Source organism: Balaenoptera musculus, chromosome 19 (assembly GCF_009873245.2).
Source record: "Balaenoptera musculus isolate JJ_BM4_2016_0621 chromosome 19, mBalMus1.pri.v3, whole genome shotgun sequence".
Lineage (NCBI taxonomy): Eukaryota > Metazoa > Chordata > Mammalia > Artiodactyla > Balaenopteridae > Balaenoptera > Balaenoptera musculus.
In genome coordinates this window covers 54,147,547-54,172,385 of record NC_045803.1, presented here as the reverse complement: position 1 = coordinate 54,172,385, position 24,839 = coordinate 54,147,547, and the positions used below count along the sequence as shown (strand labels likewise).

Genomic DNA, 24,839 nt, shown 5'->3' with positions numbered 1-24,839 from the left:
TCCCTGTCACGATGACATTAACTGTAATGCAGGGTTTCCTTCCAATCTAGGAAGCTTGTGCAATTAGCAGTCACACTGTGAAGATATGTGAGAGCCCTAAATCCCCAGTAATGAATAGATGAGTTAGAAGGTAGGTAAGAGTCAGTACATGAAAGGATTTGAAAGGAAAGGAAGGTTTTATTGTACTCAGATCAACGGTAAACACACGATTTGACTATTCTTCACCCAGCCCTGCATGAGAGTGCCCTGCTTTCTTGTTCAGCCCACAGGGAGCACTGCGAGTCACATCTTGCATGACTGGCACCCACGACCTTGTGGGGAAAGGCCAACTCACCTGCCATGCTGCTGATGTTCACCAGCCTCCCCTTGGATTTCCTAAGAAGAGGCAAAAATGCCTTCGTGACTTCCACGGCCCCGAAGAAGTTCACGGCCATGCATCGTTTGTATTCGGTCATGGGAATGAGCTCCCCGTCAGTTGGGAGGCCAAGGACCCCAGCATTGTTGACCACAGCCCACAGTCCTGAGGACAGAAGGGAACAACTCTGAGGTCAGGCAAGATGGGAGAGTGGGAAGATTTTTAACCCTTCAAGCTCTGAAGTCAAAAGGGCCCCTTTGAGATTTAGGATCTAGGCAGATGACTTCAACTCTCAAACCTTAGTCTCCTTGACTACTTGTGAAATATTAAGCAATGGTTTTTGGAGGTATATTCTTTTGCCCCAAAGCCCCTTTCCTACATCTGGCAGCTAGATATTTGTTATACCTATGGAGGGATGACACAGCAAGGAGGAGGTTTAATCAAAGTCTACCTCATGTTCTCCTCAAAGGAGTGTGTGGAGACAGAATGATATCTTTAGGACATGCAGATATAAGACGATATATCTTACATGCAGTGCAATGATATAAGATCCTGTCTTTCCCTTTTCCTTCGACTAGAAAAGATTCCTTAGTCCGGAAAACTAGAAGTGCCAAGAGCTAAAAAGATTGCAAGGGTCCCTGAGCTCTAGTCCCTTCCCCAGCCAGCCTGATCCCCTCGACTGACCAGGATCACCAAGAGGGCTTGTTCACACACAGGTCGCCAGGCCCCATCCTCCAGAGAATCTGATTGGGGGGTGTCTGGGGTAGGGCCTGAGAATCTGCATCTCTAACAAGTTCCCAGGTGATGCTGATGCTGCAGGCCTGGACCACACTTGGAGAACCGCTGTCCACAACTAGTGATTTTTCATCTTTGCACATTAAAATCACCTGGGGAGCTTTTTAAAACCCCAATGCCCAGGGCCACACCCAGCCAATTAGATCAGAAACTGTGGGGTGGTGAGAAAAGGGGACCTTGGCATTAGTAGTTTTTAAAATTCCCTACCTAGGTGATTCCTATGTACAAACCAAGCTTTGGAGTCATTGCCCTAAACGGTAGCAGAGAGGTAATACAAAAACTCCAGATGTTTTTGGGGGAGGGGGATCTGGAGCAGAAGTGAGTGACCTGGGTCCTCTTTTTTTCTAATTTCTGGGCTTTTCAAAAAATTTTTATTTATTTATTTTTGGCTGCGTTGGGTCTTCGTTGCTGCGCACGGGCTTTCTCTAGTTGCGGCGAGCAGGGGCTACTCTTCGTTGCAGTGCGTGGGCTTCTCATTGCGGTGACTTCTCTTGTTGCGCAGCACGGGCTCTGGGTGTGCAGGCTTCAGTAGTTGTGGCGCACGGGCTTAGTTGCTCCGCAGCATGTGGGACCTTCCCGGACTGGGGCTTGAACTCACGTCCCCTGCATTGGCAGGCGGATTTTTAACCACTGCGCCACCAGGGAAGTCCCTGGGTCCTCTTTACAGAGGAGAAACATCGGGGTGTGTTCAGCTAGATAGACCTGAAGCAGATTCTCTGAGTTCCCTGAGCCTCGGCATGGTTTAGGCCGGCTGTTTCTCAAGGTGTGGTCCAGAACCAGCAGCATCAGCATCAATTGGGAACTTGTTAGAAATGCACATTCTGGAGCCCCACCTCAGACCTGCTGGATCAGAAACTGGTGATCAGAAATTGTTGTTGAAGCTCAGCATTGTGATATAACGTGCCCTCGAGGTGGTCCTGATGCACACCCCAGTGTGAGAACCAGTGGGATGTAGAGGAGCAGAATGAGCCTCAGTGCCAGCAAAAGCACAGAAATGGCAGGAGGCACCAGCCCTAACAGTGCCTTTCTGATGGCTTCCAAGAGGTAGGTAGCTGCCAACCTGCATGAGGGCTGGACAGAGCACTGGACATCTCAGCAGAGTCCAGCATGAGGCACTGACCATCGGAGATGAAATGTCCCATCCCAGGAATTTAAGATGCTACCCTGGGAAATGGATAAAGCTCAAAATGACTGAAACAGTTTTCGCCACGTGGCAGAAAGACGGCTCAAAATAGAAATTGCGTTGACTTATAGAAAATAAAATTACATTTCTTGCACACCTGAGTTGGTGGTCTGACATTTACATGCAATAGTGATTAGGAGCGTTAAGTGAGATGATGCCTGGCACGTAGTAAGAGCTCAACAGCTATTACGAGGATGGTGATGGGAGGAGAGGGTGCCTCCACTCCCACCTCCAAATGATGGTTTTAATTCACTCAGCCTGATGCACACCTTTGACCAGTCCACATGCAGGTGGCAGCTTAGAATGCCCTAGAACAGGGGCCAGCAAACATTTTCTATAAAAGGGTGGATAGTAAATATTTTAGCACTGCACGTCCTACTCACTCAACTCTGCCATTACAGACAATCTGTAAATGAATGGGAGTGGCTGTGTTCCAATAAAACATTATGGACATTGACATTCGTATTCCATATAATTTTCATGTGTCAAAAAAATCTTCTGATTTCTTTTAACCATTTAGAAATGTAAAAACCACCCTGAGCTCACAGGCTACACAAAAACAGGTGGCAGATCTATAGAATATTATTTAAATGACAAAGTTAAAGAGATAGAGAACAGGTTAAAGATGAGAATAGGGCTCTAAAAAGGTAGCATGAGAAAGCCTGGTGGTGATGGAACAGTTCTGTATCTTGAGTGAGGTGATTTTTGCACAAAGCTACACGTTACAGAATTGCACACACACATACGCACTTGCATATATAGCTGGTGAAATCTGAATAAACTCTGGGGATTATACCAATGCCAGTTTCCTGGTTTTGATATTGTACTATAGTTATGCAAGATGTTAATACTGGGGGAGGCTTGCGTCTACTATTATTTCAAAATAAAACGTTAAAAAAAAAAAAAACAGGCAGGGCCACAGCTTGCCAACTCCTGCCATAGAACTCTAAGCTGGCCAATAAGCCCATTATACCTGTAGGACTTAATAATAGTTTTTAAATAATATTAATTAATAATTAACAATATGTTCATAATAATTTTAAAATATGCGTGTAGGAACACAGCACAGTTGCTGGCCCTCTTGCAGGAGCTGAGGTTTTCTGGTTTATCCACGTGGCCCAGAGGGTTCTTTAGCAAACATCCTTCTTAGTGATTTTTAATGAGCCTATTTTACTGCTGCACTTTCTTTTTGACTTGAGAGGCTGAAGTCGAGAGAGACCTCGAGGGGAGCAGGCAATTCTGTATTGGTATCGTATTGGTGTATTGGTAATTCTGCCTCAGAGGAGGATTGCTCTTCAGAAGGCTGGCCCCAAAATAGCATGGGCTCATACCTTGGAAAATGTACTCGCTGGACCCCTTCATCCCAGGACACTGGGATAGTATTAGCGTATCAAGAGCCACTACTTTGGGACTTCCATGGGGGTCCAATGGTTAAGACTCCACACTCCCCATGCCAGGGGCACGGGTTCAACCCCTGGTTGGGGAACTAAGATCCTGCATGCTGCACAGCGTGGCCTAAAAAAAAAAAAAGAACCACTATCATTCATTATGGTCAATACTGTCCCTCTGGGCCTCACCAGATGGGTCTGTATTGAATATCTCCTAAAGATACCATCAAGTCAATAATAAGAGGGATAGCAAAAGGCAAAGCCAGGAAAACTACCTTTCTAGAAAATAACCACACACTGCTAAACTTGCTGAAAATTAATTTCTAATTACCAACCATCTATTTTTCTCTCCTCCTCTCATTTCTCAGATGTATATTGAGCACTTACTATATGCCAGGGGCTGTGCTTAATGTTGAATGACTGGAAAATAGGAGTTCTTACTGACTGCTTGCCTCATGTCAGGGACTCTTGTAAGTGCTCTGTATATAATAACTACTCCTTCAACTACCAAATGAAGCAGATAATATTGCTCTCTTTTTGCTGGGAAGATCAGCTGTAAAGAGGATGTAAGCAGGAAGTGCTTGAGGCCTCCACGGAAAACCCCCAAGTGAAGGCAAAACAGGAGAAAGCAGAGCTAAGAAACAGAGACTGGGTGCTGATGACGTTGCTTAAGTGCCTGGATCCAGACATGCCTGAAATCAGTGGGCCTTTTTAGTTATATAAGCAAAAGACATTCCCTTTATGCTTTAGCAATTTTGAATTGGGTTGTGTCACTTGCGTCTGAGAGAATCCTGTTGGAGACATGGTTCTGGTTCTCAAGGAACCTTGTGGCGAGGAGTGAGAGGTGGACAGATTTGTATAATTGGTAATACCAGTGTGTGCAAGGGATATCAGGTGAAGGTCCAGAACAGGAAGTGAATGACGTTACCTGGATTACCAGGAGGGTCACGCAAGAGATGTTTGAGCTAGATCTCCTGTGAGAGTAGAGTCTGCAGCTGGACAAAAGCAAAAGTCTAGAGGAATGGAGTGAGGCAAGAGGGAAATTTGGGTAAGAGGAAGCTGGACGTGCAAAGATGTAAACTAGTAAATTCTATTCTGGAAACCATTGCAGAATTTACTGAGTGGACCAGCAGGTATTGCAGATTAAGGGTTTGGGAAGGGCCATTTTCCTGAAGGGCCTTCGAATCCTTGTTAAGGTGTTTGGTGGTGGATGGAGAACCACAGAACCATTCAGTGAGGCAAAGCATAGGCCTTGCTCGTGGGAGGAATGCAAGACATGGAGGCTCTGATTATCAAAAGGTTTTCAGGAAATGGATGACACTATAAGATGTGCACATTGTAGAGACCACTCTCCATTTGGAAAGCAATGGGGAAGGAAAGCCTAGTTGCAAGGAGGCCATTGTGGGAGCTCAGGCGGGAGATGAGGGCCCCAGTTAAGCCGCAGCTGCCTGGGGATGATAGGAAGGGGCGGGATGATAAAGATCTAGGACATAGAATTGACAGGACTCCGGACCAATAGGATGCAGAAATCGAGGGTAAGCGGCAGGTCTAAGTGACCCCCCAGGTTGCTGACTTGAATGACAGATTAGGTGGCAGTGCTGGCGTTTGAGCCAGTGTCTGAGTCGTCGGATGCAGGAGGGTAAACTGATTTGCAGACCGGCAGCAGAGAAAAAGATTATGAGGTCAGTTTTTGACAAATTGAGGTGGGATGTCTGCTAACCAATTTTATATGCATATAGGTCCTGACGTTTAGAAGAGAGCTAGGTTGGTAACACACATTCAGAAGTTACTGTATTAAATCGCAGTGTTTCTCAACTCTGGCAGAATATTAGCATCACCTGGGGAGCTTTCAAATGTATTGATACCTGGGACCCCCAAATGGGATCTTCTTTACAGTGGACATTCTCAGCAAAAGGAGAGCAAGAGTACTGGCCTCACTGTGGAAGTATTAGCTGAGTTATTTTCTGTAGATGCTGATTTAATCTGTTGGGGGAAGGTCCCAGGTTGGGTGGGTATCACAGGTGTGTGACCTGTGTTTCAGAAAGGTCTCATGTTTGGTTTAATTTTCTGCTGGCACCACCTAAACATCTTAAACATTTTGTAAACGAGGGGCCCCACATAATTCGCATTTTGCCCTGGGCCCCTCAAGTTACATAGCCCATCCTGGGCTCAAGCATAAGTATTTGAAAACACTTCCCAGGTGAGAATTCCTGGTATAGAGAGAGAACAGTATAGCCTGGGAAACATGGAGTGGGAAGTTTGGGGATGGAGTCCTCAGTAACATTCACATTTAGGGGAATAGGGGGAGGGGACGGAGGAAAAGGTTCATACAGGAGAAGCAGAAAGAATGATCAGAGAACTAGGAGAGCAAGAGGGGGCTGGAGACCCCAAAGCCCAAGCAGGGGAGGATAATCAACACACTGAAAGACAGCAGAGAAATTAAGAGCTTGGTGTTTAGGATAATACTGATTCGCTTGGCCAGACCAGTTAGGGAGGCATGGTGAGAAGTGAAAACAGGGTGGCAGGGTTCCAAAGAGCTTGGCTGTAAAGGAAGAGGAAGAGAAAGGCAGTGGCTAAGGGAAGGCAGTGATTATGAAGCTATTTTCTTAAGTCTAATACAAGTTAATATCAGTGAGAGGAAAGAAATGAGGAGGGGCAATAATTAATGGGAGAGTGACCAAGCAGATGTTGGAGGGAATGGGATGGAGAATTCTGTAAGTTCTGAGGACGGACCACACCTGACTCATTCCTAATGTCTTCATGTCTGTGAAAGGTGCCAGCGTGTGGCAGGTGCTCAGTACAGGGGTCTCCAGGTGCCAGAACAGACTAGAGGACAATGGTAATTAGAGGCTGGAACCAGTGTTGGGCATTTGCAAGGAGGGTGGAGGGCATTCGAGGGCACAGGTGGCTGAAGGCAGTACCTCTGTTCTGCACCTTTTCCTTCACTTTGCTGTGGGCATCTTTTATCTGTTGCGGGTTGGTGATGTCCAGCTGGAGCACGGAGAGACGCTTGGAGCAGGTTCTTCGTAATTCCTCTGCTCCTGATCCCTTTTCATCCAGAACTCCAGCAAATACTGTGAAGCCCAACTCGTCCAGATACTTGGACAAGGCATGGCCAATCCCAGAATCGCCACCTGCAAGGGGTCAAGGCAATACAAAGTGGGCTCAAACCACAATGGTAGGAAAAAATCATTGAAGAAGAAAATCACTGCATGCTATTTATGATGGTCCATGTTCTCTGGAGAGAGTAGGTCTTGAGGAAGTTTGTTTTTTTTTTTTTTTTTTTTGCTAAGTGGGAAAATGGGCAGAGAAGCCACAAGAGACAAATTTCTCTGTATGAAAAAAAAAGGGAGGTGAGGTAGAATTTGAGGTGGGGGCATAAGTGGGAGGAGAAATGCTGATGAGGGGGAGGGGGTCCAGGAGTGGCTGGTGGCCAAAGAACGTAGGAGGGAAAACTAAGACATCTAATGGAAGCTGTTTTATTAATCTCCGCATGTAGTATTTTATGTAATAACCTCCATCACTACATAAAATGTTCAGTAAAACATTCATTACAATCTAATACTTTGGAGTTGGTTTCTTCATTTTAAAGATGGAGCAAAGTGTCGGGTCCTGATTCATAGTGGACCCAGGACAATAGTAGAGGCTGCCCACAGGGACCAGTTCCTTCTGGATTATGAAGGATGAAGGCTCATAGCCACCTGCCCTTCTCACCTCCTCAGAACTTTTTCCCTAGCCATGGCCTTCTCCCAAACCACTGAATAGACATCAGTCCTAGGAAGACAGCTGCAACAGAAACCAGATAGAAATCCTTAAGTGCACTGCTTTGTGAAACCAGAGGATAAGATCATATGTAAAATACATGTCAAGCCTACCAGAATCTGAGATGGGAGTTTACCCAACCCACTCTGGAGGATATTATGGACCCTAGAGAAATTGTTTCACACCCACAAGTACAAACGTAGATACCTGAAATTCCGAAGATGAAGATAATGTGGACATAAAATCACCCTTTGAGCCATACCAGAAAAAGCGTGTAACAATATGTTTCTACAGCTCTAAAGACGAGAGATCATCTTCACATTGGCTGTGTCAGGCAGTCTTTCCTGTAAACCTTGAGGGAATCTGTCTTGTCAGCAGTTGGGGGCTACAGTCAGGCATCCCCCTAAGAATCAGAAAATTCAGGAAATCAGCATGCTGACAGTCAACTCAAGGATCAGTATGTAAGTGATCAGAAAAGATGTCTGACTTCAAAGCTAATAAGACCTGCCTGGAATCTGACCAGAAGTGTTGTGGTCTCCAAAGAGAGGGTAATCACCATCAAAAGGCAAAAGGACAGAGAAACAGGCATTCACAGATACTGCTGATAAATGTGAAGGGCTGAAATCTATGACCATTTTCAATACTGAGACCCAAAAAGTCTCAGTATCTGTCCTAGAGGAAAAACTCACATGTATTCAGAGACAAAGGATGTTCTTTACAGGACTGTATATAATAGCAAAAGAAGGAATTAACCTTAACATCCATGAATTGGAGAATGGTTGCATAAATTATGGTACCTATGATGGAATATGACACAGCGATTTTAAAAGATAGGGTAGAACTATATAAACTGGCATAGATACTGCTCCAAGATACTTTGTTAAGTGAAATAAAATGTTACAGTACAGCCATTATTATACAGAATCCAATTTATGACCCAAAACAGGGGTGGAAGAAACTAATTCTCTACCTACCCATGCATGCAAATATAGAAGGAAGGATTTGCAATGAGAGACACCAAGATGGTAATAGTAGTTGCCTCTAGGAGGAGAGGCAGAATGGACGGAGCTTTGTTTTACAATGTTTTCCATTTTTGCTGCAAGAGAGTACTGATTTTTCTTGTGTAATTTCTCTTCTTTTAAAGGTCATGCCAATTAGAATGAAGATGGGCCCTATAAGTGTAGGAAAAGGTATTACCAAGAGGCCATTGTAGGTGGCGTCTGCAAACACTGCCCAAGAGAGTGCAGCCTTAGGAAGAGGTGCGGGCACTTCTGCCCCTCCTAACACAAGATGAAGGCGTCTGGTTACCATAGTTGATTGCACTTTACTTTGTTTCTTGTATGTCCACATCTACCTGTGTGTGCATGGTTTCCTGCCTGGTCCTGGTAAGAGGAGGAGACTGTACCATTTGAGGCAGACCTAAGCATCTGGGCCACGTGACAGATCTCTGCTGTGCTGTAAATTAGCACATTAGAATTCTGGTTTTAAAATATAATACTACATGCATATAACAATTTTGCGAGCCCTGCAAATGTAGCTTTGCCCTGTAGAAATAGACCTGCAGTTGGACAAATCCAGCTTCGGAGTCTGCGTGGAAAGATTGTGAAGGAGTGTGTGTCTTGTATCAAAGCTTCTTATTTATGATATGTAAGTAGAATAGAGCAAATGTTGTTTGAATCTTTGTTATTTTTAGTGCCATTTCTCTAATAAAGCTAAGTATTTTAGAGGGAAAAAAAAAATGATCTGAGGCCAGATCTTTGACAGTGGCAAGTTCACCAGGTGGTGGGTGCAATGCATGTGGCCTCTCCCTGGAAACCACCAAATGTCACTGGTGGTCAAATCTGTCTTGTAAAATTATTCTCCCCATGTCTCCAGTCGAGATTATCATTCCCATTTTACAGATGGGGAAAGTGAAAATGAGAGAGGCCAAGGTCACAGAGATAGAAGGGATGGACCTGAATCCCAGTGCATGACTCTTCCTCATCCTGGACCACCTTCTCCTTTATCTGTGAAAGCAGAGAAGGAAGGTCTGGGGAAGCCAGACTCTGAATGAGCCTCTTGTGGCCCAGCAAGGAAGGATATGAATTAACCTGAAAATAACTAACTCAGAACCAGACTGGGGTGAAGCGTGAACCTGGAGCCAGGTGATACACACTCTGCTGGGTGAGAGCAGGCGTACACAGAAGGCCCCTCCCATTTGCGACGCACCACACCCTGTGCTTCTGCCTCCTGGGTGGTGTGGCTGGGCATATTGGGGCCATGGGTTTTAAAGCTCCCAGTTCCCCTGAAAGGTTTGTGTCATATCAGGATGCCAGCATGTTCCCTGTGCGCAGAGAGAATCATCCCGTGGTGCAGAGATGCAGGCTGTGGCCTTCAGCTCCACGCAGCAAATAAACTCAGCCAGGGTGCATACCAAGGAAGGTGAGAAAGGGTCATCTATCAGTGGCTGAGTGGATAAACAAAACGTGGTCTATCCATACAAGGGAATATTATTCAGCAATAGAAGGGAATGGAGTTCTGATACACACTACAACAAGGTTGAATCTTGAAAACATTATGCTAGGTTAAAGAAGGAAGAGACACGTTGATCCTGACCCCATTTTCTCTGAGTAGAGAATGATCCAAAGACAGTTTCGAAGGTAATGCCTTAGACCAGCTTAGGCAGCTTCGTGAATCCAGGATCTAACTCTCTTCGGAAAGTTCCTAGGAAGAGCCTGGCCTATGGGAGATGCTGGCCACAAAATGAGAGATGACATATTGAACTTTACCGAGCCCTGTGGTCCTGGAAAACAGCAAAAGTTAAAAAACACTTCCACTCTTTGTGTTCTGGGAAATAGTTTCCTGCACAGGAGTCACCTTCTCCATGTGAATTAGAGAGGATTCAGGGATGCCCTCCTTGTTTACCAATGACAAGGCCAGACCCAGGCCCTCCAAATTCCCACCCTTTGCTTCATAAATGACAAGCTAAACTGTTTGTCCCCAGTGAGTCACTGGAACAAAATGCTTGTTAACCAAACTTTGGTATAGATTCTTTCCTTCCCCCAGGTCCTGGCCCACCGTCAGCCTGAGGCAGCAGATAGCCCCTCCTGAGAACAGGCTGGCCTCAGAGAATATGGTCCCTCCTCTGCCGTCTGATCACTCCTGGCCTATCCCCATTCCCCTCACCTGGTTCTTTTCAGACTTGTTCACCCTCCCCATGAAAGTAAAACTCTTTTTTGACTAACCCTTGAGATACTTGCAGACCTGTGGTCAAAGTGTTCCCTTCACTGCAACAGTCCTGCCCCTGGCCCCATAGTAATTCTATAAAGTCTTTCCATACAAAATCTGGATTTGTTTTTTTTTATTTGACAGTGAATTAAGAAAGCCAAAGTTCACGGGGGACCATTTGTTTGTCCTTACCAGTGAGAAAAGGTAGCATAGAGGCCTGGTTTTGAGCCTGGCCCCACCATCCCTACCTGTGCAACCCTGGTCAGGTTATTTAACCTCTCTGTGCCTCAGCTTCCTCATCTGTAAAATAGGCTTGATAATGGTGCCTACACCAGTTGATATTTGTGATGTGCTTAACAGTGCCTGTAATTACTATAATAGATCTTTTTTTTTTTTTTTAATAATACTAGGCACATGACATCCTTCTTGACTTACAGGCCTTTACATTCATGATATTGGTAGGTGGGGAGTTTGCCTCTACTGACAGTCAGCTAAACATCTTGGTGTAGACTCAGACTGCTTGATTCTGCCTCTCCCATGTCTGAGCCTTGGGAAATGTTACATATAGTCGTGTGGATCCTCCACTTCCTCATCTGGGAAGTGGGGTTATACCAGTACGTCCCTCCTAGGCTGACCCTGGAAGTCAACAAGACAGAGGATGTTCTGCACAAGGCCCAGCCTGTCATATGTGACTTGTTATCAGTAGCGTGGCTGTAACCCAGACATCATTTTTGATCTCCTGTCAGAGATCAGGCTATGCTAGCCCTGGTGTCTTAGGGCCGTGCAGGGGTAAGAGGGCCTTGGGAAAGTATGTGGCTGGGGAGCCGCTCCCTGTCAAGATAGAGTAGCCCTTGTGCACTCCAGAAACCCAAAGACAAGGTGGGGGCCTTTGTGAAAAGGCAAAGTGTTTCATAAGTTACCCAATAGTAACCTCTGAAGAGTATCATACCTAGTATGACTCTAATGCTTACCAAGGTCCAGCCAGCCTCACACATATTAACTCCAACCACCCTGGGAGATAAGTCATTTTACTATCATTGCTTTACGGAGGAGGATAAATGAAACACAGAAGGGTTAAGTCATTCAGCTGCACATGGCAGAGGTAGGTTGGAACCCAGGCAGGGCTTGGCATATAAACATCTGGAGTGTAAAATATTCAAAGCTTCCAGAGCACAGGGCTTAGCATATAGTAGGTGATCAAAAAAAAGCATGAGTTGGCTAAATGGGCATTTAAGAGGGCGTTGGCCTTGGGACCTCCCTGGTGGTCCAGTGGGTAAGACTCTGTGCTTCCAATGTAGGGGGCCCGGGTTCGATCCCTGGTCAGGGAACTAGATCCTGCATGCATGCCACAACTAAGAGTCCACATGCTGCAGCTAACAAGCCTGCATGCCACAACTGTAGATCCCACATGCCACAACAAAGATCCTGCGTGCTGCAACTAAGACCCGGTGCAGCCAAAATAAATAAATAAATAAATGTTAAAAAAAAAAAAAAAAAAAAAGAGGGCATTGGCCTTAATGCCTTAAAAATGCAGAGCGAGAGAGAGAGTCCTATGGCACTAGGGTTCCTGACTCAAAATAAGTCCCAGCAAACATATTGAGTTGGATGTCTACCCCAAGAGAGGGTGGGGAAAATGCTGGGGGTGGTTTTAAGCTATGCCCTTTGAGATCATTCTATCTCTAGTGGCCTAGAAATCCATCAGCTTGGAGCAAGCAACGAGTACTAGAGTCCCATTTTTGCAAAATAGGAGTGAATGTGAAATAGTGATTTATTCTAAAATATTAATAAATTCAATTTGTGTGAAAAACGGAAACGTGAATCCCTTTAATCCAGAAGAATTAAGAATTGTATAGTTTCAGAGCTGGTGGGCTAATTGTAAGTGGATTTACGCTATTACCACATGGGGGCGCCGGATTAGCTGTTGAACAGAAACACATCCCATCATTTGTTGGGTCAAGTCTTAAATTAGGCAAGTTGTGAATAATTCGAGTTCCGAAGTTCTTCAGGGCTATGTCCCTTGAATGAAACACACCCACCCTGTAAAGACAGACTGCATGTGCTCTTGGACACAAGCTGGTCCCTTGGAAGCTGCATTCAGAAAGAGAGATGAAGGGGGAAGAATTTGCAAGCCTGTAAACAATTTCTAGACATTAGTAAAACATCATATAAGTAATAAAACTTTAAGAACAACAAGATAAACAAAAGAAGAAGAAACTATCCATAACCTCACCAATCTAACATAACTTTTGTACTTTTTCTTCTAGTCTTTTTTTCCTATACACTATTCTTTAACAATTACAGTTATAGCACACATATGATTTGACAACTAATTTTTAAATTAATATTACATAAACCAGTTTTAGCTATTTCTACATAGTCTACAAAACCATAAATCATCATTTTTCACTATTGGGTAAAATTCTCCCAGTCAAAATGCAGTAGAGACAGAAATGATGAGAGCCTGGGTTCTTGAGCCAGGATACCTGGGTTCAAATCCTTGCTCTGCTACTTACCAGCTGTGTGACCTTGGCCAGTTAACCTCTCTGTGCCTCAGTTTCCTCATCTATAAAGTGAGGTGATACTAGGACCTGCCTCATAAGATTGTTAGAAGGATTAAATGATTTTATGTACTAAAGTAATTGGACCACAGCCTGGCACATGGCAATTACTATCCAGATGTTAGTTAAATAAATGGCAACAGGGTTTTTTAAAATTTTTAATCCATGCTACTCCTTTCACTGGCTACTTCTAGTTCCTGGAACCAAAAGGATTTTCAGTTCAGTTCTTATCTCAGAAGGTCATCACAGCTATTCTAAACACAGTGATGAATTGGCCAAGGACTACCCTCTGCTTTCTGCCAGTGGTCCCATCTCTCCCAGACTCTGTCCCTAAAGCTCCTCCAAGTCTCCCCTTTGTCAATATCTTTGAACAACAGCAGCTTAAAGCAGAGCTTCTCAGTGGATGAGTGTCTTCAGAGGTATCAAGGCCCATTCTCATAGTGGAATTTCAGTTCTATCAGTGGAATAGACAAACACAAATTGAGGACCTGCTATGTATTGATACCAAATAAGAGGACACCGTCTGAATATGTGTTTTGCTTGGCCAACACACTGTATTTTGTAAAAAAATTTAAATAAGCACTTGGAGTCCAGCTATTTCACCTGAAAAGCCAGATCGATTGTTTCTCCTGATTAACCAGGAGACAGGCCAACCCCAGGCCTGCGTTCCTACAATGAAGTCAGGAGCTCAAGCTGAGGATCCCAAAGCTGCCCCCTCCCACGGGTCATGCTCTCAGATCAAGACTCACCACTTCCTAGGGCGCATGCGCATTTCTATGGCCAATATCCTCACCACTGGGACTCGCCCCCCACCCCACCCCCACCCCACCCCCGCCCCGCCCACAGCCCAACACACAGGCAATTCTTTGTCCCACTTAACAAAGGTCATCTGGGGCTAGCCCTGTTTATCTGGAAACCTGTGGAAAACTAAGGAGGAAAGGACTTTCCCCTCCCTTGTTTAAGATTTAAGCAATCCATCAGGTTGCCACCCTCATGTTGACATGGCCTGTTCCCTATAAAATTGATTGAGGTATAATAAAATGGTAGATAAATAGAATAAAACTCTAGTGCACATAAGACCTCCCTGAGAGCCATACAAGGCTCAGCTCCTAATCCAAGAAGAGAAAATACTTGACAGTTGTACTACTGACACCCCACCTTCCTTGCCCATGGCACTCTTAAAGGATAGTAACTTGTTGGGTGGTGAGGCCCTGGGAAATACCTACATCTTTCACGTCAGTTTTTTTTTTTTTAACATCTTTATTGGAGTATAATTGCTTTACACTGGTGTGTTAGTTTCTGCTTTATAACAAAGTGAATCAGCTATACATAAACATATATCCCCATATCTCCTCCCTCTTGCGTCTCTCTCCCACCCTCCCTATTCCACCCCTCTAGGTGGTCACGGAGCACCGAGCTGATCTCCCTGTGCTATGTGGCTGCTTCCCACTAGCTATCTATTTTACATTTGGTAGTATGTATAACTCCGTGTCACTCTCTCACTTCATCCCAGCTTGCCATTCACCCTCCCCGTGTCAAGTCCATTCTCTACATCTGCGTCTTTAGTCCTGTCCTGCCTCTAGGTTCTTCAGAACCTTTTTTTTTTTTTTTCAGATTTCATATATATGTGTTAGCATACAGTATTTATTTTTCTCTTTCTGACTTACTTCACTCTGTATGACAGTCTCTAGGTCCCTCCACCTCACTACAAATAACTCAATTTCATTTCTTTTTATGGCTCAGTAATATTCTATTGTATATATGTGCCACATCTTCTTTATCCATTCATTTGTCGATGGACACTTAGGTTGTATCCGTGTTCTGGCTATTGTAAATAGTGCTACAATGAACATTGTGGTACATGACTCCTTTTGAATTATGGTTTTCTCAGGGTATATATCCAGTAGTGGGATTGCTGGGTCATATGGTAGTTCTATTTTCAGTTTTTTAAGGAACCTCCATACTGTTCTCCATAGTGGCTATATCAATTTACATTCCCACCAACAGTGCAAGAGGGTTCCCTTTTCTCCACACCCTCTCCAGAATTTATTGTTTGCAGATTTTTTGATGATGGCCATTCTGGCTGGTGTGAGGTGATACCTCATTGTAGTTTTGATTTGCATTTCTCTAATGATTAGTGATGTTGAGCATTCTTCATGTGTTTGTTGGCAATCTGTATATCTTCTTTGGAGAAGTGTCTATTTAGGTCTTCTGCCCATTTTTGGATTGGGCTGTTTGTTTTTTTGATATTGAGCTGCATGAGCTGCTTGTAAATTTTGGACATTAATCCTTTGCCAGTTGCTTCATTTGCAAATATTTTCTCCCATTCTGAGGGTTGGCTTTTCATCTTGGTTATGGTTTCCTTTGCTGTGCAAAAGCTTTTAAGTTTCGTTAGGTCCCATTTGTTTATTTTTGTTTTTATTTCCATTTCTCTAGGAGGTGGGTCAAAAAGGATCTTGCTGTGATGTATGTCATAGAGTGTTCTGCCTATGTTTTCCTCTAAGAGTTTGATAGTGTCTGGCCTTACATTTAGGTCTTTAATCCATTTTGAGTTTATTTTTGTGTATGGTGTTAGGGAGTGTTCTAATCTCATTCTTTTACATGTAGCTGTCCAGTTTTCCCAGCACGACTTGCTGAAGAGGCTGTCTTTTCTCCATTGTATATTCTTGCCTCCTTTATCAAAGATAAGGTGACCATATGTGCGTGGGTTTATCTCTGGACTTTCTATCCTGTTCCATTGATCTCTATTTCTGTTTTTGTGCCAGTACCATACTGTCTTGATTACTGTGGCTTTGTAGTATAGTCTGAAGTCAGGGAGCCTGATTCCTCCAGCTCTGTTTTTGTTTCTCAAGATCGCTGTGGCTATTTGGGATCTTTTGTGTTTCCATACAAACTGTGCAATTTTTTGTTCTAGTTCTGTGAAAAATGCCATTGGTAGTTTGATAGGGATTGCATTGAATCTGTAGATTGCTTTGGGTCATTTTCACAATGTTGATTCTTCCAATCCAAGAACATGGTATCTGTCTCCATCTGTTTGTATCATCTTTAATTTCCTTCATCAGTGTCTTATAGTTTCCTGCATACAGGTCTTTTGTCTCCTTAGGTAGGTTTATTCCTAGGTATTTTATTCTTTTTGTTGCAGTGGTAAATGGGAGTGTTTCCTTAATTTCTCTTTCAGATTTTTCATCATTAGTGTGTAGGAATGCAAGAGATTTCTGAGCATTAATTTTGTATCCTGCTAATTTACCAAATTCATTGATTAGCTCTAGTAGTTTTCTGGTAATATCTTTAGGATTCTCTATATAGTATTATGTCATCTGCAAACAGTGCCAGCTTTACTTCTTCTTTTCCGATTTGGATTCCTTTTATTTCTTTTTCTTCTCTGATTGCTGTGGCTAAAACTTCCAAAACTATGTTGAATAATAGTGATGAGAGTGGGCAACCGTCTTGTTCCTGATCTTAGTGGAAATGGTTTCAGTTTTTCACCATTGAGAATGATGTTGGCTGTGGGTTTGTCATATATGGCCTTTATTATGTTGAGGTAAGATCCCTCTCTGCCTACTTTCTGGAGGGTTTTTATTATAAATGGGTGTTGAATTTTGTCAAAAGCTTTTTCTGCATCTATTGAGATGATCATATGGATTTTCTCCTTCAGTTTGTTAATATGGTGTATCACATTGATTGATTTGCATATATTGAAGAATCGTTGCATTCCTGGGATAAACCCCACTTGATCATGGTAGATGACCCTTTTAATGTGCTGTTGAATTCTGTTTGCTAGTATTTTATTGAGGATTTTTGCATCTATGTTCATCAGTGATTTTGGCCCGTAGTTTTCTTTCTTTTTGACATCTTTGTCTGGTTTTGGTATCAGGGTGATGGTGGTCTCATAGAATGAGTTTGGGAGTGTTCCTCCCTCTGCTATATTTTGGAAGAGTTTGAGAAGGATAGGTGTTAGCTGTTCTCTAAATGTTTCATAGAATTTGCCTGTGAAGCCATCTGGTCCTGGGCTTTTGTTTGTTGGAAGATTTTTAATCACAGTCTCAATGTCAGTGCTTGTGATTGGTCTGTTTATATTTTCTATTTCTTCCTGGTTCAGTCTCGGAAGGCTGTGCTTTTCTAAGAATTTGTCCATTTCTTCCAGGTTGTCCGTTTTATTGGCATAGAGTTGCTTGTAGTAATCTGTCATGATCCTTTGTATTTCTGCAGTGTCAGTTGTTACTTCTTTTTCATTTCTAATTCTATTGATTTGAGTCTTCTCCCTTTTTTTCTTGATGAGTCTGGCTAATGATTTATCAATTTTGTTTATCTTCTCAAAGAACCAGTTTTTATTTTTATTGATCCTTGCTATTGTTTCCTTCATTTCTTTTTCATTTATTTCTGATCTGATCTTTATTATTTCTTTCCTTCTCCTAACTTTGGGGATTTTTTGTTCTTCTTCCTCTAATTGCTTTAGGTGTAAGGTTAGGTTGTTTATTTGAGGTGTTTCTTATTTCTTGAGGTAGGATTGTATTGCCATAAACTTCCCTCTTAGAACTGCTTTTGCTACATCCCATAGGTTTTGGTTAGTCGTGTTTTCATTATCATTTGTTTCTAGGTATTGTTTGATTTCCTCTTTGATTTCTTCAGTGATCTCTTGGTTATTAAGTAGTGTGTTGTGTAGCCTCCGTGTGTTTGTATTTTTTACAGTTTATTTCCTGTAATTGATGTCTAGTCTCATAGAGTTGTGGTCGGAAAAGATACTTGATATGATTTCAATTTTCTTAAATTTATGAAGGCTTGATTTGTGACCCAAGGTGTGATCTATCCTGGAGAATGTTTCATGAGCACTTGAGAAGAAAGTGTGTTCTGTTGTTTTTGGATGGAATGTTCTATAAATATCAATTAAGTCCATCTTGTTTAATGTATCATTTAAAGCTTGTGTTCCCTTATTTACTTTCATTTTGCATGATCTGTCCATTGGTGAAAGTGGGGTGTTAAAGTCCCCTACTGTGATTGTGTTACTGTCGATTTCCCCTTTTATGGCTGTTAGTATTTGCCTTATGTATTGAGGTGCTCCTATGTTGGTTGCATAAATATTTACAATTGTTATATCTTCTTCTAGGATCGATCCCTTGATCATTATGTAGTGCCCTTCTTTGTCTCTTGTAATAGTGTTTATTTTAAAGTCTATTTTGTCTGATATAAGAATTGCTACTCCAGCTTTCTTTTGATTTCCATTTGCATGGAATATCTTTTTCCATCCCCTCACTTTCAGTCTGTATGTGTCCCTAGGTCTGAAGTGGGTCTCTTGTAGACAGCATATATACTGGTCTTGTTTTTGTATCCATTCAGCCAGTCTATGTCTTTTGGTTGGAGCATTTAATCCATTTACATTTAAGGTAATTATCGATATGTATGTTCCTATTACCATTTTCTTAATTGTTTTCAGTTTGTTATTGTAGGTCTTTTCCTTCTCTTGTGTTTCCTGCCTAGAGAAGTTCCTTTAGCATTTGGTGTAAAGCTGGTTTGATGGTGCTGAATTCTCTTAGCTTGTCTGTAAGGGTTTTAATTTCTCTGTAGAATCTGAATGAGATCCTTGCTGGGTAGCATAATCTTGGTTGTAGCTTTTTCCATTTCATCACTTTGAGTATGTCCTGCCACTCCCTTCTGGCTTGCAGAGTTTCTGCTGAAAGATCAGCCATTAACCTTATGGGGATTCCCTTGTATGGTATTTGTTGTTTTTCCCTTGCTGCTTTTAATACTTTTTCTTTGTATTTAATTTTTGATAGTTTGACTAATATGTGTCTTGGCGTGTTTCTCCTTGGATTTATCCTGTATGCGACTCTCTGCGCTTTTTGGGCTTGATTAACTATTTCCTTTCCCATATTAGGGAAGTTTTCAACTATAATCTCTTCAAATATTTTCTCAGTCCTTTTCTTTTTCTCTTCTTCTTCTGAGACCCCTATAATTTGAATGTTGGTGCGTTTAATGTTGTCCCAGAGGTCTCTGAGACTGTCCTCAATTCTCTTCATTCTTTTTTCTTTATTCTGCTCTGCAGTAGTTATTTCCACTATTTTATCTTCCATGTCACTTATCCATTCTTCTGCCTCAGTTATTCTGCTATTGATTCCTTCTAGTGAATTTTTAATTTCATTCATTGTGTTGTTCATCATTGTTTGTTTGCTCTTTAGTTCTTCTAGGTCCTTGTTAAACATTTCTTGTATTTTCTCCATTCTATATCCAAGATTTTGGATCATCCTTACTATCATTACTCTGAATTGTTTTTCAGGTAGACTGCCTGTTTCCTCTTCATTTGTTTGGTCTGGTGGGTTTTTACCTTGCTCCTTCATCTGCTGTGTGTTTCTCTGTCTTCTCATTTTGCTTAACTTACTGTGTCTGGGGTCTCCTTTTCGCAGGCTGCAGGTTCGTAGTTCCCATTGTTTTTGGTGTCTGCCCTCAGTGGCTGAGGTTGGTTCAGTGGGTTGTTTAGGCTTCCTGGTGGAGGGGACTGGTGCCTGTGTTCTGGTGGATGAGGCTGGATCTTGTCTTTCTGGTGGGCAGGTCAATGTCTGGTGGTGTGTTTTGGGGTATCTGTGGCCTTATTGTGATTTTAGGCCGCCTCTCTGCTAATGGGTGGGGTGTGTTCCTGTCTTGTTAGTTGTTTGGCATAGGGTGTCCAGCACTGTAGCTTGCTGGTCATTGAGTGGAGCTGGATCTTATCGTTGAGCTAGAGATCTCTGGGGGAGTTTTTGCTGTTTGATATAATGTATAGCCAGGAGGTCTCTGGTGGACCAATGTCCTGAACTCAGCTCTCCCACCTCAGAGGCACAGGCCTGACACCCGGCTGGAGCACCAAGACTCTGTCAGCCACATGGCTCAGAAGAAAAGGGAGAAAAAATAAATAAATAAATTAAATAAAATAAAGTTATTAAAATAAATAATAAAAATTATTAAAAATAAAAAAATTTAAAAGAAATTAAAAAAGAAAAAACGGAAAGAAGAGAGCAAACCAAAAAACAAATCCACCAATGATAACAAGTCGTAAAAACTATACTAAAAAAAACAAAAAAACAAAAAAACGGACAGACAGAACCCTAGGACAAAGGGTAAAAGTAAAGCTGTACAGACAAAATCACACAAAGAAGCATACACATACACACTCACAAAAAGAGAAAAAGGGAAAAATATATATATATATATCGTTGCTCCCAAAGTCCACCGCCTCAATTTTGGGATGATTCCTTGTCTGTTCAGGTATTCCACAGATGCAGAGTACATCAAGTTGACTGTGGAACTTTAATCCGCTGCTCCTGAGGCTGCTGGGAGAGATTTCCCTTTCTCTTCTTTGTTTGCACAGTTCCTGGGGTTCAGCTTTGGATTTGGCCCCACCTCTGCATGTAGGTCGCCTGAGGGTGTCTGTTTTTCGCTCAGACAGGACGGGGTTAAAGGAGCAGCTGATTCGGGGGCTCTGGCTCACTCAGGCCTGGGGGGGGAGGGGTACGGATGTGGGGTGAGCCTGCGGCAGAGGTCGGCATGGCGTTGCACCAGCCTGAGGCGCGCCGTGCGTTCTCCCGGGGAAGCTGTCCCCGGATCACGGGACCCTGGCCGTGGTGGGCTGCACAGGCTCCCGGGAGGGGAGGGGTGGAGAGTGACCTGTGCCTGCCCACAGGCTTCTTGGTGGCAGCAGCAGCAGCCTTACCATCTCATGCCCGTCTCTGGGGTCCGCGCTGATAGCCGCGGCTCTCGCCCGTCTCTGGAGCTCGTTTAGACGGTGCTCTGAATCCCCTCTCCTTGCACACCCCGAAACAATGGTCTCTTGCCTCTTCCGCAGCTCCAGACTTTTTCCCGGACTCCCTCCCGGCTAGCTGTGGCGCTCTAGCCCCTTCAGGCTGTGTTCACACAGTCAACCCCAGTCCTTTCCCTGGGATCTGACCTCCACAGCCTGAGCCTCAGCTCCCAGCCCGCACCCATCCTGGCAGGTGAGCAGACAAGCCTCTCGGGCTGGTGAGTGCAGGTTGGCACCGATCCTCCATGCGGGAATCTCTCCACTTTGCCCTCTGTACCCCTGTGGCTGCGCTCTCCTCCGTGGCTCCGAAGCTTTCCCCCACCGCCACCCCCCGTCTCCGCCAGTGAAGGGGCTTCCTAGTGTGTGGGAACCTTTCCTCCTTCACAGCTCCCTCCCAGTGGTGCAGGTCCCGTCCCTATTCTTTTGTCTCTGTTTTTTCTTTTTTCTTTTGCCCAACCCAGGTACGTGGGAAGTTTCTTGCCTTTCGGGAGGTCTGAGGTCTTCTGCCAGCGTTCAGTAGGTGTTCTGTAGGAGTTGTTCCTCATGTAGATGTATTTCTGATGCATTTGTGGGGAGGAAGGTGATCTCCACGTCTTCCTCTTCCACCATCTTGAAGGTCTCTCTCACGTCAATTTTTTAATGAAAATAGATGCATTTTTCCTGGAATGTAACCTTTATGAATAATTCTTCTATACTATTGATATGCCTATGTTAAGATGGGCAACTGAGATGCCAAGAGATTATATACTCATTCAAGGCTACACAGCTGGGATGTACTAGAGTTGGCTCTCAAACCCAGACTTGTTCTTTCACATTCTTTTACTGCTATGATTCATTCATCATCTCCTTGAGCACTTGGTGGGGGTGGGGGGTGCACAAAGTGGGGACACCAATGATGAAAGCTCTCTGCCTGAGAGCTCTTCCAGAAGGAAAAATGCAATGGGTTTATTCTCAGTGGTGCATGAGGGAGCCACTCCTAGCCGTGCAGCAAAATAAGCAACCAATCAAAGTAGCTCTTCTGGACGTAGAGAATGGACTTGAGGACACAGGGAGGGTGAAGGATAAGCTGGGAGGAAGTGACATATATACACTACCAAATGGCATGGACATATATACACTACCAAATGGAAAATAGATAACTAGTGGGAAGCAGCCACATAGCACAGGGAGATCAGCTCGGTTCTTTGTGATCACCTAGAGGGGTGGGATAGGGAGGGTGGGAGGGAGGCACAAAGGGGAAGACATATGGGGATATATTTATATGTATAGCTGATTCACTTTGTTATAAAGCAGAAACTAACACACCATTGTAAAGCAATTATACTCCAATAAAGATGTTAAAAAGAAATAAATAAAATAAAATGTATTGTTAGAGGAAAAAAAAATAATGATTATATCCTGTGGGTAAGATAAAAAAAAAAAAAAAAAGTAGCCCTGCTGGGTTTGAGCAAGTGGCTGGATTTCCAGACCACAGTCCAGTCCTGAAACCTCTCTTGAACTCCACCTGTTGCCATTCCAAATTCAAACAGAATTCAACACCAATTGCCCCCAGTTGCTTCACCTTCTGGAATTTCTTATTCTCCTAGATGACATCACCCTCCTTCCAGTTACTTAGGACCAAAACCTTCTCTCCCAATCCTCACCTCCATTCAGTACCCATGCCTTTCATCCTAAGACGTTGACATCTATCTATAGCTCCTTTTCTGCATTTCATGACAAAAAAAAGCCAACTCAGGTCAGCTTCCCATCAGATTGCCACCAAGTTAGGGATATACATCCTCAAATGCCACAGAAAATGACATCATAATTGTCCAAGATTTCATATTACATCTGTTAAGAGTATGCCAGTTAAGAAGCACTGGGCATGAAACTCAGTACTGACATCCCCGAAATTTATGCTGATGGGCATGATGTTCAGTCAGCTGAGATGGCCAGAATTTCAGAAATCCTCAGCCAAGACCAGAAGCCATTAGAAAGAGGTGAGTTAAGTATCTAGACAAGAGTGTGAAAACTCCTTCTTGGCAGTACTAGGGGACTCAGCCAAACCTCCCCAGACCATTTCCTCTTAGGGTGCCTTTGCAGAGACTCAGAGAATACTTCTAAAAAATCTATTAAATGCCCACCTCCTCAAAAAGAAATAGGAAGACTCTATTCAACAATTGGTGTCCATGACCATAAAAAAAGTGGTGCTCTGGCTTTCCCTAAATGCCACTTTTAACTTCTGACACGTCTTCCTGCCTCTCTTCACCTTTATTCATTCATTCATTTGTTCATTTTTCATTCACTAAGGGATCACTCTGTTAGGTCCTAGAAATACCACCATAAAAGAAAGACATTTCCCTGCCTTCATGAAGATTACTGCCTAGAACAGAGGTTCTCAATCGTGAATCCCACTAGGATCACTGAGATACTCTAAAAAATGTCACTGCCCAGACCCCATCCCCAGAGAGTCTTAATTAGTTGGCCTGGGATGGGGCTTAGTATTGGCAATAGCTTCTAAAGCTCTCCAAGTGATTTCAATGTACAGCCAGGGTCGAGAATCACCTAAGGCAGGGATCTCAGTCATGGGTGAATTTGTCCCCCTGGATACTTGGCAATATTTGGAGACATTTCTGGTTGTCATAACTCTGAGAGTGCTATTGGCCTCCAGTAGTAGAAGCCAGGGACGCTGCTGAACATCCCACAGCACTCAGGGCAGACCCCACTACAAGGAACGATCCAAATGGCAATAGTGCCAAGGTGAAGAAACCCTGGTGTGGGGGAAGACAGACATTAAGAAAAGTCCTGGGAACTACAGGCCATAGTTTTTGTTTACAGAGAACTTAAAGTCCCTCCTTTAGTGAACACCCCATTGGAGAAGAATACAGGCAGGAAAGAGAAAGAACTAGGTCACCTCCATCAGGGCAGGGAATCTACTTGGTTATCTACTACCCTGTTCAGTCCTCTGTGCCTAAAACAGTGCTGGGATCTAGGTCCCAAAAGTCTGAGAGCCTTATGTTTATATATGTTACCTTATTTCATGCCCAAGATCTCAAGGTAAAGTGGGTCTTTTTTAAAAAATAGATTTTAATTTTTTAAGCAGTTTTAGATTTATAGAAAAATTGGGAAGAGAGTATAGAGAGTTCCCATATACCCTGCAGGCAGTTTCCCCTATTATTAACATCTTACATTAGTATGCTACATTTTCTATAATTAATGAACCAATACTGAATCATCATTATTAACTAAATTCCATATTTTATTCAGATTTCCTTACTTTTTACTTAATGCCCTTTTTCTGTTCCAGGATCCCATCCAGGATCCCATATTATATTTATTCATCCTATCTCCTCAGGCTCCTCTCAGCTGTGACATTTTCTTAGACTTTTCCTTGTTTTTGATATCTTTGATGGTTTTAAAGAGTACTGGTCAAGTATGTTGCAGGATGCTCCTCTATTAGAATTTGTCTGATGTTTTCCTTATGATTGGACTGGGGTTATGAGTTTGGGGGAGGAGAGCACAGGTAAAGTGCCACTTTCATCACATTGTATTGAGTACATACAGTCGACAAGACTTATGAATGTTGATGTTGCCCTTGATCACCTGGATGAAGTAAAGTGGGGAGGTTTCTCCACTATGAAGTTGCTCTTTATACACCCGCCCCCACCCCCGCCACCTCCTTCCATACTGTACTCTTTGGAAGGAAGCCTCTATGCATAAATATCTACATAAATTGTTTGGAATTCTTCTGCATTGGAGATTTGTCTCTTCTCCCTCATTTATAAATGTATTCATTTATTCATATCATTATGGACTCTTGGATATTAATTTTATACTTTGGGTT

The 24,839-nt window shown here is 43.2% G+C and overlaps 1 protein-coding gene across 1 annotated transcript in view; it reads right to left on the bottom strand.

Annotated features, from left to right (window-relative positions):
• The window catches only part of HSD17B2 (hydroxysteroid 17-beta dehydrogenase 2), a 70,725-nt gene that overhangs the window by 19,708 nt on the left and 26,178 nt on the right, over positions 1–24,839 (bottom strand). The window contains exons 2-3 of the mRNA XM_036834375.1: positions 6,643–6,855; positions 335–520 (exon numbers count right to left, since the gene is read on the bottom strand). Coding sequence (XP_036690270.1) covers positions 335–520; positions 6,643–6,855 — 399 coding nt within the window. The remainder of the gene's footprint in view (positions 1–334; positions 521–6,642; positions 6,856–24,839) is intronic.